This window comes from Desmodus rotundus, chromosome 3 (genome assembly GCF_022682495.2).
Source record: "Desmodus rotundus isolate HL8 chromosome 3, HLdesRot8A.1, whole genome shotgun sequence".
Classification (NCBI taxonomy): Eukaryota; Metazoa; Chordata; class Mammalia; order Chiroptera; family Phyllostomidae; genus Desmodus; species Desmodus rotundus.
This window is the reverse complement of record NC_071389.1, coordinates 104015400-104028195: the sequence shown is the minus strand read 5'-3', so window position 1 is coordinate 104028195 and position 12796 is coordinate 104015400. Positions and strand designations below refer to the sequence as shown.

At 40.2% G+C, this 12796-nt stretch overlaps 1 protein-coding gene across 9 annotated transcripts in view; it reads left to right on the top strand.

The window, feature by feature from the left end:
* Nucleotides 1–12796, top strand: part of FRY (FRY microtubule binding protein) — a 540327-nt gene that overhangs the window by 450477 nt on the left and 77054 nt on the right. For all 9 annotated transcript variants that reach the window (XM_024580787.4, XM_053920706.2, XM_053920710.2 and 6 more), the window contains 5 exons: nucleotides 832–998; nucleotides 2194–2383; nucleotides 7517–7666; nucleotides 8761–8859; nucleotides 11108–11191. In XM_024580787.4, the coding sequence (XP_024436555.2) occupies nucleotides 832–998; nucleotides 2194–2383; nucleotides 7517–7666; nucleotides 8761–8859; nucleotides 11108–11191 (690 nt within the window). The remainder of the gene's footprint in view (nucleotides 1–831; nucleotides 999–2193; nucleotides 2384–7516; nucleotides 7667–8760; nucleotides 8860–11107; nucleotides 11192–12796) is intronic.

The window sequence follows — 12796 nt, the reverse complement described above, 5'->3', positions numbered from 1 at the left end:
AAGAACAATCAGTCTCCTCCTGGACCCTCTGGCCCAGCTTCAAGCCCAGCTTCTGTTTCCATGTGACTTGTTATGACTCCTTCCTCCCCCTCCCTGATCCTGGCTCTGCCTGCCCTGCAGCCCTTTCATTGTGCTGCTCATTCTACATTTTACAGCAACAGGAAAGCAGCCCCTTGTATCTGTTATCTTCAAGGGATATTCCCAAGAAGACAGCATATACATCACTGGAACTTAGAGGATTTTCAGTGTGGAAAGGCCTGTCAGTATGGTAGCTCAGTGCCCACTATGGAGCACTCACGCACACTGCACACATTTCTTGAGCAGCTACTATACTGTCACTGAGGGTTCTAAATTCTAGTTTCCATAGGTGAGGGGGGGTTCTATGTTGGAGAGTCAGCTCTGGATAGGCTGAGGCTGCTCGGTGGGAAAACGTTCTGAATCCAGAACTGTTGTTTCTGACCCTAGCTCCAGCCCTGATGAGACACTAGGCAAGGCCTTTCCCACATGGGGCATCATTTCCTTATCAAATGTGGGGCACTGTGGTCTTTCCAAGTTTAGCATTTGTATTCCATAATCATGGGTCAAATATGGTAAGCTCTTGAGAGCCTCTTTAGGAACTATTGTGGAGAAGACTGAAAAATAAAGAAAGAGCAGAACTTCGGATAATTTCTGAGTCTACTTATAGAAATTGATGACATTATAGCTAGGAAACAAAGTCCCGCAACATCTGTCATTGTCAGGATTTCAGCCTCTTTTTCTTTGGTTGAACAGACCTTCCCATGTATTCTTATATATTGGGTGGGGGATTCTTTTCTCTCTTCACTCTTCCAGGCTGAAGCTCTCCAGGAGGAGGAGGACACCACCGTTCATGAAGATGATCTTTCTAGTTCCATCAATGAACTCCCAGCAACTTTCGAATGCAGTGATAGCTTTAGTATGGATATGACGGAGGCAGAAGAAAAAGGCAACCAAGCTCTGGACCAGTTCAATCTGGCAAGGTAGAGAAGAACTTGGTAGAAATGTGTGGTGCCAATGTGCATGGTCCGTGGGAATGCAATCACTCTGACTCAAATTGAATGTCACACTCATAATGCTGGAACCTCCTCACAAAGGAGTTCAAACTGACATATAACCTGGAAGACTCCTAGCAGGTTGGAATCATCCATCCCCAGTGTAGGCCTACATGGAACCAAAAAAGTACTCATGTAGGAACTCATAGAGCCACAGAATAACATATAAAACCATAGTGGGGCCTGGAGACATGATCCAAGCCTTGTGAGCTTTGAAAATAAACAAGATTGGCAAGCCTTGGAAATGAGAAGTTCTTTCTATTTTGAGGTAAAAGATTGGAACAAGAGGCTCTTCATAAGCTAAATACCTACTTCTTTTCAAGTGGATGGCTTCTAGCCTTGGGGCTGATATTTATGAGATGAGTGAGAGGTAGTATACAGTCAGAGAATACAAATAGGAAGAAACTTAAATGGGAACAGAGATGTAAACACTAATACAGCATCTATAATAAATAAAAAAACATTAATGCTACAGATTTACTTCAGGAGAAGAAAGTCAGAACCCCAAAATCATTTTTCTGAACATTGAAAATAAGAGCTAAGTAGCAAAGTTCTGCTGTTACAGTGGCTGGTATCCACTCAACGAATTGCTTATGGTAATGCCTAAAGAAAAATTTGCCTTTTAATTTTTGTTCATATTCTCTCCTTTCTTTGTTTCTCTCTGCATTTCTCTTTCCTTTCCTCCTTCCACTTTTCTTCTGGGCTTTATGCATATGCACTCATTAAGGAAAAGTTAAAGATTCAAAACTTTTGTTCTCATTTTTCACAATGAAAAATGCCAACCACTGAAAGGGCCAGAGCTCAGGAGGAACATTATTGTGTCAAGGGGAGTGGCCAGCTAGGCACATGAGAGACAGTTGCTGAGGGCTAAAAGATATACCAAATCTATAGAAAGGAATCAGAATCAGAATAACCAGAAAATCTAGAGATGAAAATTCTATTTTCTCAAATCAAAAAGAATCTCGGAGACCTTCAACTAAAAGCCAAGTTCCCAAAGCAAACCTCTAATGGAGGAGTGGGCAGAGTGGGCCCCTTGTGAGGCTGACTCAGGAGTAGCACTCAGACCATCCTGTAAGGGAAGAAGGACATCACTTTTTGAAACAATCATTGTCATTTCTTCCAGCTTTGGAGAAGGTGACAGGAGAGTCTCTCCACCTCCCTCACCGTTCTTCTCGGCCATCCTGGCTGCATTTCAGCCTGCGGCCTGTGACGATGCTGAGGAAGCCTGGCGTAGCCACATCAACCAGCTCATGTGCGACTCTGATGGCTCCTGTGCTGTGTACACATTTCATGTGTTCTCCTCCTTGTTTAAGGTACGGTGCTCACATCAAGTCAGAACATTCAGGTTCTCCAGGGAGCCAGCAAGCTTCTCATTTAAGAAGGGATTACTATTTAGTTCTGGGTTTATACTATTTTCTCCAAATGTTTCTCTGAGTCCTCTGACTTCATCCTTTCTTCTGTTGAACCTGATCCACTCAACCTTCTCACACTGGCATTGTGAAGATGACCTCGAATGACTTAGGCTGCCATGACGTCCCACTCTGAAATTTTGGCCTTTATTGATACCATGAATAGCAAGCCAATATGATATCAGGGCCGTTACATGTAATCTTCCTCCAAGCATCTCATCCATCTCTGCTAAGACCTCTTTTTTTCTTCATCTTTTTTTCTTCATTATCTGTGTTTTTCCTTCGTCTTTTACCCGCCCCCCATTAATTCCTTAAACATGCCAGCCATAACTGTGAACCCTTGCTTAGCTCACTTAGCTGCTTCTGAACCGATGAAAGGTCATCTCCTGTGTCTCCTATGTGAAGCACTGCCCATCTACTCCACACCGTGTCCTTGTGCAAACTAGAATCCCCAACCCCCAGAGGGTTGCAGTACAAGATGTGGCCAGCGGGGGGGGGGGGGGAGGCTGGGTTTCAGTCCCTCAGCCTGGCACCCAAAGGTCTTGGACACACACAGCTCTGTGTAGGTGTCTCTCCTGTGGACACCTTCAGATTCTACTGTTAGCCTCAAACACACTTAAAAACAATGACTCAAGTGTAGAGATGGCCAGAGCTCAACTTCTGGTTGGTGCTTAAAAGTTTATTTTTATGCCTGCCTATCTCTGGCCTTGCAAATTGTTTTTCTCTGTCTTGCTCTGAACATTCACTCTCCAAATTTCATCAAGTGTTGGTGAGGGTTGGAGGCAGCCAAAGAAGAGCAAAAGTGCCTTGCTAGGAAGAAACTCAGAGGCCTTCAAGCATCATCGGAGTTAACTGGCCCTGTGGGCTATGTTTGAATGGTGACATGGAAACATGGTTACCATACAGTTAATGAGAAAACTAGTTTAAAAATATATGTAGAATATTCCTCTTTTTTAATGCCTAGAAAACAATGAAGATTATACACTAGCATTTCATTGTAGTTTACTCGGGGTAGTGAGATTATGGGTGTCTTTGTTTTTTTTCTTTCAAGTTTCTACTTTCCTATAATGAAAATGCGTTTCTTGCAGTATTTTCTGAGAAGCACTTTTCTAAACTTTACTTTTAGGAATGTATAAAACAGAACTTCCACTGATAATACAAGGGAAAAGTGGAAAAGGACTGTGTGCTTCTATATCTGAGTGGATGTGAACAGTAGATGGATAAGTGGACAGACATGTTAGACCCTCCTGACCTTTTCCAGATGTTAAATCCTGTTACGTGTATCAGAGACAGGGACAGTAACTTGGTTGGACTGAGAAATGGGCCCTCCAACCACCTTCAGGAAGAGCTGTGGCAGGAGGGAAAGGCAGGAAAATACGGAATTGCCAGTATTTAACAAGTGAAAATGAAAAAGCTGGGATTACCTGCCTTAAATGATTTCAAGGTCAGGAAGTTGTCATTTCATTAACATTAAAGTAAACTCTGTCTTTCAGCCTCAAGGCCCTCCTTGTGCCCCATTTTTGGAGAATTTTAGATCAATAGTGCTAAGAACATGGTTTCTCACTGGAATTCAATTTACCCTTCGTGAAACTTATTAGAAATTTAAGTGGACAAACTAAGGCTGTGTCTGAGATTAACTGGGGACTGGAAAGGCTGTCAGGCTTAAGACAGAAAACAACTGGCTGCTAAAAGATAAAAATTCCAGGAACACTCTAACATTAAACCAGATTGAAATTTTAAAACAAACTACCAGAAAGCTACCATCTGAGATCAATTTCACTGGTAAGGATTCAAGAGCAAACTGCTTTTTTTAAGAATTTGTTTATTTATTTTTAGAGAAAGGGGAAGGGAGAAAGAAAGAGAAATAAACCCAATGTGAGAGAGAAACATTAATCAGTGCCTCTCACATGCCCCCAACTGGGGCTTAGCCTACAGCCTAGGCATGTGCCCTGACTAGGAATTAAACCAATGAAGTTCTGGTTTGCAGGATGACGCCCAACCCACTGAGCCACACCAGTCAGGACGTAATTTCTTTAGGTTGTTCTAAAGTCTATTTTTTTAAATAATGGTTAATAATGCATATCTAAGTTTGGCTGTTGTAGTAACTTTTTCTCTTACTGGACTTCATGTTCAATTAAATAGTCCTGAGCAATACTTTCCCCTCTACTCAGAGAGGGTTATCTCTGCTCTTGTCCCTGGACTGTCCTCCCAATTACATGTAAACCCCTGGTGGATATCACTTCAGTGAGTGAAGCCTCCTTTGCATTTCTCCCTTCCCCTGTCCCCTGGGCAGGTAACAGTGCCTTAATTTGACTCCCCAGCAGCCGGCACCCTCACTAATAGGTACACAGTAAGTGTTTGAAAAATGAACGGAAATTTTTCATGGAAATCTTAAAGGTACAGCTTCTGACTGAATGCCAATAGATAACAGATTGTCACATGAGCTGGGAGATGGGACTGGGCCCTAGCAGGCTCACTGGGTTTGGATTTTTTTTCATCACTGTGTTAGATCAGTCCCTATGGAGTTTATCTGCAACAGTAATACAAATGTATGCCTCCTGTTTTGGTTTTAATATTTACATCTAGCCTTAAGAACTGTCTTAACTACTATCAAATACCAAGTGATTAAGGACAATAACAGTAGCAAAACAGGGGGTTTTTTTGTTTTGTTTTGTTTTTTTAGACATAAAACAAATTTTTATTTCAACTCTAAAGGATTACTCTCAATCGTGGCTTATAATTTTTCTCATCAAGTATTTCTGGCTCAGTAAATTATAATTGGTCCAGTGCCTTGAGGATTTATAAATTGTTCTTTTTTAAAAATTACTTTATTGTTATTCAATTACAGTTGTCTGCATTTTCTCCCTACCCCTTCCTCCCAACTCAGCCAAACCTACCTCCCTCCTTTGCTTCCATCCTCCCCCTTGGTTTTGTCCATGTGTCCTTTATAGTAGCTCCTGAAAACCCCTCTTCCCACTGTCCCTTCCCACCTCCCCTCCGGGTATTGTTAGATTGTTCTTAACTTCAATGTCTCTGGTTATATTTTGTTTGCTTTTTTCTTTTGTTGATTATGTTCCAGTTAAAGGTGAGATCATATGGTATTTGTCCCTCACCACCTGGCTTATTTCACTTAGCATAATGCTCTCCAGTTCCATCCATGCTGTTGCAAAGGGTATGAGCACCTTCCTTCTCTCTGCTGCGTAGAATTCCACCAATCCAAAAGAACCTATGCACCCCAATGTTCATAGCAGCACAATTTACAATAGCCAAGTGCCAGAAGCAACCTAAGTGTCCATCAGCAAATGAGTGGATCAAAAAACTATGGTACATTTACATTTATGCAAAATAGGTATTAATAAAATATGCTAGAATTGAAATACATTTCAACATATAGTCTATTAATCTCTTGTCATATCCCCACCAAGTCTGTTAACTATTTTCAAACATTTTCCTGTGAGTGTAAACACCACATTTTCCTGTATTTAGATGAGTTTTGGAGGGAGCAGAGAGGAGGCAATTGCAAAAATAATTTGGTTTTCAAAGCAAGGAAATGGTTTCTAATGATCGTGTATGGGCATCTTTCCAAGTGTCTCAGTCAGTGTATTTCCTTCCTGCTGTTCCTGTGTTAGAATATTGTCATCGCATCATACAATGCCACCAAATTATAGGGTGTGTTCATGTGGAAGTCCAGAGGACAAAACTGAATTTATGTCCCTTAAGTAGCACCAGCCTTTCTATGTGGTTCTAAAGTTCCCTGGCAGATCTAGCTTCTTGTTACAATAAACAATAAACCCATATCTCACCTTGTCCATGGTAAGATGAGGAGAACCCCAAACTGTTTGGAGAACCTGAATCCCACTCCCAGTTCTGCCACTCGACTAGCTGTTGTGATGCTAGACATGGCATCTCCTGTTCCTTTCTGCTTTAACATCCTGTCAGGTTTTGGGAGGGGAGGTTTGCATGGAAAATTAACATAATGACATAAAGACAGATGTATGTTATGCATTACACCAAGATTCTCAGTTATAAAAAATAAATAATATGCAACATGGTTGGCATTTTCCTAGCATAATTTATAAAGAATCTGCTGTTGTTTTGGGGACATGTGAATTTTCCAATAACAGGGCAGATAGGCTTTCTTATGGAGAAAAGTCTACAACTCAAAACGTATGACCTCTCTTTGTGGAGATCAGTGCCTAGCACTGGAATTCCTTTTTGATTAAGTATTTTCTTCTTTTGGTCAAAGACATTGCATGTTGGACATTTGGAGGCTACAAATGTTGTCATTTAGGCATTGACACAGGCACAGTGAATCAGACTCTTCCTAATTATAATTTTTCCTCAAGTAATGCAAGAGGAACAGTAACTTTTCGGAAGTGTTACACATTTATGGGAGGAATCTGAACACTGGAGTGAGGCTCACCCTTACTCTGTCACTTACTAGTTGTATGAGCTTAAACAAGTGCCTTCACCTCTCATAACCTGTTTCGTCACTTGGTGGTTAAAATTAATGAGTTCATGAGAACAGAGCTATAGGGCAGAGTCAGATCAGACAAGCTCCCCGGGGAAATACTATTCTAGGTCCCAGGTAGCATTTACACTCTCACTCTCCCGAAGCTGAAATGGCACTATTTCAGCTTTGTTTCAGGGAGCTGTGACCTTAGGAAACAGAAAGGTGTTCCAGCTTGTGACTTTTTTTGACTCGCCCACATTGACGGAACCTAGGTAACTCCTTGGTGATCGGACAGACAAGCTAGGAGGACCCAGCTGCTGATCAACACTGGCCATCAGCACAAAGAAAAGCCACACTTATTGGAAAGACTATATGTGCATCTGCATGTTGGGAAGTGACATTTTAGGAAGAAACTTGGTCCACACTGTATGATTATTTACTTCAGACAAACATTCTTTACTCCTATCCCTCCCAGCCATATACACTGAGGACCTATGCTCATTCAATATTTCTATAAAGGTTTTTTTAAAAAATTCTAGTCCATATGTTAAAACTTTACAAGTCATAACTATTTTGCCTTTCAGAATATTCAGAAAAGGTTCTGCTTCCTGACCTGTGATGCAGCCAGTTACCTTGGAGACAATCTCCGGGGGATCGGTTCCAAGTTCGTCAGCTCCTCCCAGATGCTAACCTCCTGCTCCGAGTGCCCCACCCTTTTTGTGGATGCTGAGACCGTGAGTGTCCCAGTCCTGCTCTGGTGGCCCGTGGCCTGTGCAGCTTCTGGTGTGGACGACAGGGAGGCTTGTTTGTGTTGTGGTTTGAGCGACACTTACATTGTTTGTGAGTGGCTCTGGTTGTGATGTGACTCCCAGAGGCTGGAGTCAGCACAGTAATGAAGGTGCAGTGCCAGCCCAAGCCAAGGCAGGTCATTGAAGAGCATCAGGAGAAAGCTCCACCTCTCTCCGATGACTCTGACTTTGACAGCTATGAATATGGTGAGCTGGACCTCTAGAGCTGACCTCACCTGTGCCCACAATGCCAGGTTGCCCAGCCAGATGTGGCTCCAGAAGCAACATATCATCATTTACCCCACCCGCCCTCTGGATGGTTCGTCCACCCCAAGTGGCAAGCAATGAGTTTAAAGGATGATTAAAACAGTCCTTGGCTGACTTCTGAGTTGTGACTTTATGAACATAACTCTAACCCTGCAAGACTGGCAAGCTTGTTGAGGGTGTGGGGGGCAGGGGGTGTGGAGGGTTACCTTCCTGTACATCTCCCATGAATATCACAGAACCACCTTGTATGCTGGGTAATTACCGAGGTTTACAACTGGTGAGGATGTGTTTTGATTTTAAAACTCTGAGAAGTCATTCTTGCTAAGAAGTTGAGTGGTGGTCGGCTGCCTTGCAGCAAGGCATGCAGCCTGAGAAATCATTCTTTTCTTAAATGACTTAAAGTACAGATTAAACACAAAATCAGTTTGAAAGCCTATTTGGACATCTGTCTTAACATTACTGCGAGTATTACTGGATGAATATACCAGCGTTCATGCACGAAATGGACAGTCTATCTTAATGTGGGCTTCTGTAGAATACTTGCTAAGATTTATCTGTCTGCAGTGACATGGGACAATGGATATTTTCATAGGACATTTGGATTAGCAAGCTAATACTCAGTGCAATTGTAGCAAAATTACAAATTGTACAGCTTACAAAAATGGATGCCCTTCCCCATTCACTTCTAAGTATACTTCTCTTTTCTGTGTAGCCGTGCCTTGTCCAGGTATCTCTCTAGGCTGTTTTAATACAAATTATTTTCCTATCTTTAGCTCCTTTCTTGTGGACTTCTGGACAAGCTCAAGTTCAGTGTTTTAGAACTGCAAGAATATCTGGACACGTACAACAACAGAAAAGAGGCCACTCTCTCAGTAAGCATTGTGTTGCTGTGTTGTCTGCATTCCATTAAAACCAAATGAACTAGCCACTGAGTTCTTGGGAGGGTTTGGCATTAACCTAAGAGAGGTGCTTTGGGGAAAAGACCGACTTCATCTATTCCTCTGCTAGGGATTACAATTCCAATTCAGTGGTGGTAGAACTATCAATGCTGTGGATTATATTAAAATGATAGCTACACAGGAAAGTTTTCAGCTTTCATTTTTAGCTCCATAATTTCCCTACCAAGAAATTGGACAAAGTAGGTATCTGCTTCAGATATCACTTCATCGATGTTATATCTGTTCTCTGAGATTTTAAATTGTTAATTACTTCCTTCTAGTGTTAGATCACCCAAGACTAATTTGAGATGGACTTCATTTCTCTTCTCCTCTTAACCATTCTTGGGACCTGTTCCTCCCTGGTCTCATTGCTTCTCTTGGCCTCTGCTCCTGCTCTTCACTCTTTTCTTCTAGATTGTAGATCTAGATCTAGAATGTAAAATGATAGAGACAGAAGTGATCCAAACCCCCTGATTTCTGAAAAATGATTATGTAATATCTATGAAACACTTCCTATAATAGTCCAGGCACTATAGAAAGAACATGGATTTTGAAGTCAGATGGACTTGGCTTCCAATCACTGCTTAGCTACATGAGGGTTAGGGATCTTGAATGAGTTACTGACCTTCTCTCTCCTCAGACTGATCATCTACAAGACAGTGATAATAATTAATGTACCAGGTTTTTGTAAGAATATAATAATTTTAAATAGTTGTAGCAACTATCATTTCCTAAATTCTGTGTGTCCAGCAACCTGATAACAGTTATATCTTAAATTAAATCATTTAATGCTCACAACTATCCTGGGAGTTGCTATCACTATCCTCACTAGCCAGGAGGAAGAAGTATGGTATTGAAACCACAACACAATATTGCCTTAAGTATAAATACTATATGGATAAACTCTCCAGCACAGTGCCTCATAAATACAAGTTACTAGTTTCTTGCTATTGGTATTGATCTTCTTGTGACCTGTCACAGGGCAAGAGTTCTAACATTCTACTATAACAGTTCCTGTTGTCATCAATTACCTGGTATTGCTTTCCAGCTTCTCAGTCATCAGTTAATAAATCAATTCTTTCAGTCTAGTTGGTGAAAAAACCAGTCTTTCGATGTCAGGTGTTAACTTCAGTCCTTCAGTGTTTTTTTGTCTTCTTCCCAAAGGTTCATTTTCACATTTGGATTAGTTACTATTAGATGCTTAGGAGTGGCAGACTCTGTAAATAGCTGAACCAGCCCCAACTGCTGTGGCTCAGTTGACTGGGCATCATCTGGCAAAGCAAAAGGTCATGGATTCAATTCCTGGTCAGGGCACATGCCTGGATTGCGGGTTTAGTCCCTGGTCAGGGTGTGTATGAGAGGCAACATCAGTGTTTCTCTCTCACATCAATATATCTCTTCCTCTCTTTCTCCCTCCCTTCCCCTCTCTATAAGTAAGTAAGTAAATAAATAAATAAATAAATAAATAAATGGCTGAACCATTATTATAATAAAGTAGACCTGCCCCCTCAGAACCCACCTCAATGTGACAGAGAAGTAGACGTGGCATGAGTCAGGTTGCATTGTCCGAATCACCCAGCCAGGGAGGAAGTGTTGGGCCTTAACCCAATTTCAATAGTATGAAATTTTTTTAACTCTATATGAATTTGTTTTAATTTATACATAAATTAGGAATGGTCTGGTGAAATTCTTCAGCGTAATATATCACAATGTTGAAATTTTATTTTTTTTAATCCTCACCCAAGGATATTGTTTTTATTGATTTTAGAAAGAGAGAAAAGGATAAAAAGGAGTAGGGAAACATTGACATAAGAGAGAAACATCAATCAGTTGCCTCCCATACACGCCCCAACTGGGGATTGATCCTGCAACCTAGGTGTGTGCCCTGACCAGGAATCAAATCACCAACCTTTTGGTGTATGGGGAAACACTCAAACCAACTGAGCCACCTGGCCAGGGCAAAATTGTATTTTTTAATGAACATCACCGAACCCACTTACACAGATGGTTTTACTTCAAATAGTTCGTCTTTAATCAAAAAGAATGATTTTCAAGTCACTAAAAGCAATTTTTATGTTACTGTGATTAAAAACTTAATCATTTTTTTCTGACAGAATCAATGATAACCCATTCTTAGAACATCACTGAATTTACCTATGTCTGTGTCTCCTTCTGACAACAGTGGCTTGCAAATTGTAAGGCAACATTTGCTGGGGGATCAAGAGATGGAGTAATTACCTGTCAACCAGGGGATTCAGAAGAAAAGGTAAGAATAGTCTTTTAGAATTTATCTTTTCTTACTCTGATATTGTGTGTTGGTTTTGATCTACCCAAGCATCATAGGACTTGAGAAAAAGGCGAAATGAGTCATCCATGCATCCACAGGAAACCAAAAGACTATAACAGAATGAGGTTCAGGCCAAGCATGACCGTGTGTTGATGGGATTTGGGGTGGAGGGGTCTTGTTTTTGGAAAGATAGAGATAGAAAAATAACCTTTTTTCTGGACATTGCCTAACTATACTAATTATTTCCTAATAATTGTGTTCTTTAATCAAAATGCAAAACCAGTTTCATTTATCCATCACTAAATTTCTTGGTTACTTCAATGAAGAGTCTCTGTTGATATTTCAGCACTCTATTTTTTAATTTTTTTAATTTTTCAATTACACTTCACATATAATATTAGTTTCAGGTGTACAACTTAATGATTAGACATTTATATAACTTATGAAATGATCTCCCCAATGAACCTAGTACCCACTTGACACCAAGTGTAGGTATCACAGTATTCCCTATGTTGTACTTTATATCTCTGTGACTACAACTGCCAATTTCTACTTCTTACTCCCCTCACCTTTTTCACCCAGCCCCCACACCCCTCCCATCTGCCAACCATCAATTTGTTCTGTTTTGTTTGTTTGTTTAGTTTTTTAGATTTCACACATAGATGAAACAATATATTTGTCTTTCTCTGTCTGACATATTTCACTTGGAATAATACCCTCTAAATCTATCCATGTTGTCACAACATGGCAAAATTTGGGGGTTTTATGGCTGATTAATATTCCATTGTATGTATGTACCACAACTTCTTTATCCAACTGTATATTGGTAAAAAACTTAGGTTGCTTCCATAGCTTCACTATTGTAAATAATGCCTCAATGAACATAGGGATGCATATGTCTTTCCAAATTAGTGTTTTGGATTTCTTCAAATACCCAGAAGTAGGATTGCTGTGTTACATGGTAATTCTATTTTTAATATTTAGCAGAACCTCCATACCGTTTTACATAGTACCTGCAACAATTTACAATCCCACCAACACTGCATGACAGTTCCCTTTTGTCCACATCTCCGCCAACACTTGTTGTTTGTTCATTTATTGATGACAGCTATTCTAACAGATATTAGGTGATATCTCATTGTGGTTTTAATTTGCATTTCACTGATGATTGGTGATACTGACATCTTATCACATGTCTTTTTTCTATCTGAATGTCCTCTTTGGAGAAGGGTCTATTCAGGTCCTCTCCCATTTTTTAAATTGATTGTTGTTTTGGTGTTAAGTTGTATGAGTTCCTTATATATTTTAGATATTAACCCCTTATTGGATGTATCACTGATGAATATCTTCATCTATTTATTAGGTTGTCTTTTTGTTTTGTTGATGGTTTCTTTCACTGTGCAAAATCTCTTTATTTTGATGTCATCCCATTTATTTTTTTTGTTTCATTGTCTCAGAAGACATATTAAAATATTACTAATACTCATGTCAAAGAGTTTACTACCTGTGTTTTCCTCATACCTTTAAGGCTTGGGGTCTTACATTTAAGTTTTAATCCACTTTGAATTTATTCTTGTATATGAT